At 41.6% G+C, this 6,000-nt stretch overlaps 1 protein-coding gene across 1 annotated transcript in view; it reads right to left on the reverse strand.

Moving 5' to 3' along the window:
- The window catches only part of gria1a (glutamate receptor, ionotropic, AMPA 1a), a 69,233-nt gene extending 63,567 nt beyond the window's left edge, over positions 1 to 5,666 (reverse strand). The window contains 2 exon segments of the mRNA XM_042418159.1: positions 4,746 to 4,880; positions 5,024 to 5,666. Of these exon segments, the coding sequence (XP_042274093.1) occupies positions 4,746 to 4,880; positions 5,024 to 5,111 (223 nt within the window). The 5' untranslated portion in view covers positions 5,112 to 5,666.
- Between the last annotated feature and the right edge of the window lie 334 nt (positions 5,667 to 6,000).

Consider the following 6,000-nt stretch of genomic DNA (forward strand, 5'->3'; position numbering starts at 1 on the left):
CAAGGCAAGAAAGAAAAGGTCAAATGATCAGACAGTGAGTGCACATGAAATGCTGGTATTAATCCCTCATTGTGCACACAACTATAGTAATAGAAAGCAACTAAAAGCAATATTGCCTTAGTTAACATGGGGGTGTGTTTAAATTCTATATGACTAATGAGTACAATGTTATTATCATTATGTTATTATACAAAATAGTTACTGACAAAACACAAGTGAACATGTCCATGTATGAAGACACCCAATGGAGTATAATCTGTGTCAGTCATTCTTGCAGCATCTCTGCAAATTTGTTTTCAATCACTAATTTTGCATCCCCTGCTTGTAACAAAGTCAATGATGTGTTTGATGAACATTTATTTTCTTGTCTATCAACTGCACGTGTAATATATCTGTTCATCTGGATTGATGAGCTGCTGCATACAATTTCCCTGACAGGGATATATAAAGTTGTATTGAATTGAATTGAAGGCAAAACAGCAGCCTTACACCTTCCAATTTGATCAACAATATAAGGAATGCATCCAATACCATGAAAATATTGTTATAACTATAATGTTTATAAACATTATTGAATCCCATTGACATTACTGATATTACAACAATGCAGGACTTGATTAACTATCAGTATTCGAACACCCCTGGACTTGACCTCTACCTGTACGTTGTCTCTGTGACATAGACCTACATACATCCCATCTACCAACAGTAATTCATATCTGTCCTCTAGGCCTGCCCGGAGGAAAGCCTCCCCAACCCCCCCATCTGTGCCATATTGATTGGCTGGGCAGGCCTCTGTGCGGTGCTCAGTTCATTGATCATCTGCCTCATAGATTCTCTTACAGTCCTCTTTAACCGACCCTCAGAGACCCGGGGAAATACTGCTGCTTGCATCGCAGTGACAACATAAATCGTCTTTTCCATGAACACTAATTAGTCTTAATGAAAGGTTTACTATCAGAATTGCTGAACCGGACACAAAATCAAATTCAAGTTAGAGATTCGTAAAGCTAAATGTACATCACGATTTTAAATTCCACAGTTTTAAATGTTAAATTTTGTTACTACTGTAGGTGTAACATCTGCGATTTAAGACCACAGCTTCTTACCAAAAATAGCCGAAGCTTAGCCTAAATCTCACCACACATGTATGATATCAAAGAGAAAAGTAGATAAAATAGGCGTGAGCCTGCAGGGGATTTGACATGAAGCTAGAGCTTCAGTGACGTCCTTATTATAAACCAAGTCAATAGCAGATTATGGTAATGTGATATCTAACTGAAGGGAACAGTGACTAATAATCTCCATGTACACACAGCATCCCTGGCAGTTATTTTTAACCACAGGAAACATGTAAAATGAACCAGTCCAGCAAGCGCTTTGACTGAAAATCTATACACACACAGGCCCATATACAAAAAGTCACGCTCCATTCAAAATAAATGCTGATAAATGCAAGTGCTCTATCACTTTATGACTTGTCTGTGAAAGTAAGAAAGAAGACAGTGAAATGCAAATTAGCTGCAGTAGCCTGTCTCGCATTATGCCGACAGCGTTGCCATTGTCATTACTATCCTGATGACTCCACAGACGGCAAATAAAATGAATCACTTCACCATCAACCATTCAGTGTTTCAATCTATTATGTTTTTTCCCTTCTGTCTTTCTCTTGCTCTTTGTTTTCTCTTTCACCTTTGCCCTAGTCCACCCAACCCCCCATCTCTGTTCTCCTATTTGCCTCTTTAGGCAGGTGCCAGCGAGTGTATGTGAGCATGTGCATGTGTGTGTGTGTGTGTGTGTGTGTGTGTGTGGTGGGAGGGATTGCTTCAGGAGGAAGTGGCTAGCCATGAGAGCCAACTGATGAGTATCACCCTCATCCGGAGCTCCATTCATCCCCGTGCACAAGGGCCCATTCACCCTCCGCTTTTCACGCCCGTGGACCCTGAGAGCCCCGGGGACGTTCCCACCGCACTCTCACTCACGCTTACAGAGGTGAACTTTCACTCACTCAAGACATCCTACACAGATGCCAGAATAGGTGCCCAGATGCAGACACACATGTACGCACTCCTCCACGCAGGCATACTAAACTGAAACCAAGGAATAGGCTGCTTTTCTCATCTGATTCATTATAAACAGGCCATGGAGCCTTTTTTTCACCCCTTGCAAACACATCACTATACAGCCTCTATACTTTTGAAATACTCTTTTAGAACGAGTGACACACAGCAGGAAGAGGTGTCATTTTCATTTTTGCCGTCTCCCTCCGCTGTGAATCTTTCTGACACGCTTGTGCCACAGCCAACCATCATACCCATGGACTGCACTGATACGCGTGACACGATGAGGAAAAGATGTCAGATTTAATGGTACTGCGCTGAAGAATCAGAAAGGGGACAGCCTGGAGGGAGAAGAAAAATCTGTGGATATCCGTGATCACAGTGACTGGCTCAGGAGAACCTCTGGTAAATCCTGAATATTGAGCTTCAAACCTTTCAGATCAAGATAATCGATCTTTTGGGGATTTAAAGCATCTCTTTTGTAAAAGATCTGCTTTCACACTTTTGATGTTGTAATGGATTTTGGAAGTGATTTAACTGATTAAGAAAATGGAAAAAGGGGGGGGGGGGAAGCAGATAACAGTAGGTGTGCCATGCTGCATGTGTGCCATATGAGTCCCAATTGCCATACTGTTCTTTAACAGCCTACTGCTGCCATTTCTCAACTGGTTGCATGCTGTGACTAAGACATCATTGTACCCCCTTCCCCCATATCCCTTCCTGCTTCTATAAGCTCCATGTTTGATCTGCTAGCGACATCCCTGAAAACGTTGCGCAGCAGCCTGACCCTCATATTCACTTCACATTCCCTTCTGAGCAGAGGACCATCTCATTAATGAGGGCATCTTGGGTGTGTTTACATTTCATTACACAGCTCTGCCAGGCCTCCCTGGCCTAAATGGCTTCGGGGTGGGTGGTTGGAATAGAGAGGAAGAGATGTCGGCTGAGGACTGTTTGGGTTACCAAATATTTTTTTCAGCTTTAATTGTGTTTTTGAAGACATCTCTGCAGAAATAATACACGCTATGAAGACAATTTTAAGAAGGATGAACTTCATAAAGCGTGCAGTTTTATGGACAGGTTATACTAAAGTGCAGGGATATTTGCGCAATACTCTGACTAACAAGAGTAAATCAGACAATTTCCTTTTAGTGATAGTGTTCAACATTCAGCAGCAGCCAACTCTGGATGTCTATAAATCTGCACGAGTGCTGTTGCACATAATGTTTTATTTCCAATTGACTTCTAAGCTCATAACTGAGTCTCATAAGAACTGCTACAGCCACATTACATTACAGCTCCGAGTCAGAATGTCATTATGCTTGTACTCTGTGTCTTTATAAAATTGCATCATTTCTTTCCTCACCTCTGTTTATTCTGTGAGCTTTCACTAGCTGCATGTGAGACGGTTGGAAAATGGAGTGAAGACCAGTTTTTACATTCCAGACTGATTTCAAAGTGGAAACGCAACCGTCGATGTCTGAGAAAAGTAATCAAATGTCTGTCACAGAGGCAATGTCACACACCTGGCAGAGAGACAGGAAGGCACAGCTGTCAAAGGGTATCTCCTGGAAGCGTGCGACTTCACTCGTGAGCGTGCGAGTGAGCCACAGGCAGATTCAGAGGAGTCGAGGATGGAATGAGGAAAAAACGCGGCTGAAAAGCCTCAAGGGCGACAAAATCTTGTCAGAATACAAAAGAGGGATAAGTGCAGTGTTAACAAAGAAGAAACAATTTAGAGTGGCATTTCTTTTGTCAAGCTCAGACATGGGGTTATTGTTTGGCTGGCATAATGACACACATTATCATCCGCAGGAGAGTGGCATCCCCACTGCTCTGACCAGACACTAAAAATTATGAATTTTTAAACTTCCATGTTGACCATAAATCCTGCTTCTATTATTTTTCTTCAATTATTCCTCACACTCTCAAAAATAAATGAATGGAAGACACACTGTCTTCTATAAAATAATATATATATTAATAAAAATCTAATCAAAAAGATCACTCAGTGTTGTTGGTGATGGTTAAGTCCTGAAAGTTGAAATATTTATTGTGCGTGCATGTAGCCTATGCGTATGCGCGTGTCTTGGTAAAGGTTTTGGGGATGAGGGTTGTAACAGTGTGTGTTCTGCCAGAAAAAAATAATCGGATTGTGATCCGTGGCTAATTAGAAATGCATTTAGAGTGTTTTTTTCCTCTTTGTTCACATCGCCTGAGAGCCCTGAGTGCGCTCTGGCTCTTTGTTTTCTACCTCGGTTTAAAGAAGGAAATGCGCACTGGGATCAGTGGCAGCCGCTTTAAAATTCATATAGCTGTAAAACCTGATGTTATATGACTGGAAGATCTGTAGGCTGCTGCTGCTGCAGCTGCAGAGGTTGTTTTTAAATCCCCGTGGCTTCCCCGGAGCGCAAAATCATACTGCAATCATGCAGAGGAAGGCAGAGAATATAAGTCCATCGCGGTCCCACGCAACAGTTAATAAGAAAGCATTCTCACTCAAGCCAGTCTTTGCAGTAGGGCCTATAATATATGCAATTATAACCCGTGCAGGCTTTATACCCAATGAGTTCCAAGCGCTCCTCCTGAAGTCAATCAACAGATTCAAGGAAAGGGAAAAAAATCCGCCTGTTTTTTCTTGCAAGAAAATATAATCTATTTCTCATTAAGCTACATAATACTTACATGCATATGTCATGGAGAAGCTATTCCCCATCTTGACCATATCCACCTGCGGCACCAGTTTGGGGATGTCCTGGTGGTGAGAGAGGGCGAACCGAAAAACCTCATATTCGTGCGATTCGGTTGGGAACAATCCTCCTGTTGAGCAGCAAAGAATCAGGAGTTAATGTTGGAGCAGGAAAACGAGCGATCACAACTTCTAAGCAAACACACACAATCAGGTAGATTTAACGGCTTGAATTGTTGAGACAAAAGCTTTGACGCGTGTGCGCCATTCTCACCTATATTGATGTTACTTGGAAAACTTGAGGTTGAACCCAAGCACATCCCCAGTAAACTGGTGTAGAGGATGGTGAAGCTTCGCTGCATATTTCCTTTTGCATTGGCGAAGGGAAAAAGAGCCGAAATCCAAGCATAGGTTTGTCCGTGTTTGAAGTTAAATCCCCCGCTTCTCCGCTCCTGTCGCCTCCTGTTAGAGCAGCATTTACACCGACGATCGATTCAACAGCGAGACAATTATCGCAATGGCGAGAGTAGGCACCTTTCTCTCTCCTGTTTTCCCTCTCTCTGCTGATGCTCTCTTGTCCTTGGCTGCTGTTGTATGAGACGGAGAATGACTTCAGCATTAACCGCACTGCAAAAAATATGCCCGTCTTGGAAAGCTGTTGAGCCTCAATGTCAATCTGAAATCATTTTTCTTCTTTATATAACGGGGTTTTCCTCCCACAAGAGCTATGAGCTGATCTGTCTTGTTTCTTCTTTGCTGGGGAATTTTGGTTCTTTAAAGAAATGTCTGGAAACAAGTGTCACAACAAGGCAGGGGAGAGCACATCACTCATAGCCTACAGGAAATGATAAACCGACTAATTACAAATAATACTTCAAAAAAAAAAAAAACGGTTTTGCATAGGAAAGAAGTGACATTCTCTCACTCTATTGGAGGATTTCTTCGCATCTGATTTTTTTTTTTTTTTTTTTTTTAAAAAGGACATTTTCACTCTTGACGAAATGACTTATTTTTTTGCAGTGTACACCCTCAGAGCGCACAAGTCCCGGTGGAGACGCACGAGATTTCATGAATATCCATTCACTTCCCTGCACTGCAAAAAGTATCAATATTACTATGCATAGCATGTCCATAATGTCTACTGTCACTTTTATTTTATAGAAAATTATTATTTTTTGATTGTGTGTATTTTATTTAACATTTCCTGTTTACTTTCATTACATTCAACCAAATGCTACATTTTACCCAGAA

Source organism: Thunnus maccoyii, chromosome 8 (genome assembly GCF_910596095.1).
Source record: "Thunnus maccoyii chromosome 8, fThuMac1.1, whole genome shotgun sequence".
Lineage (NCBI taxonomy): Eukaryota > Metazoa > Chordata > Actinopteri > Scombriformes > Scombridae > Thunnus > Thunnus maccoyii.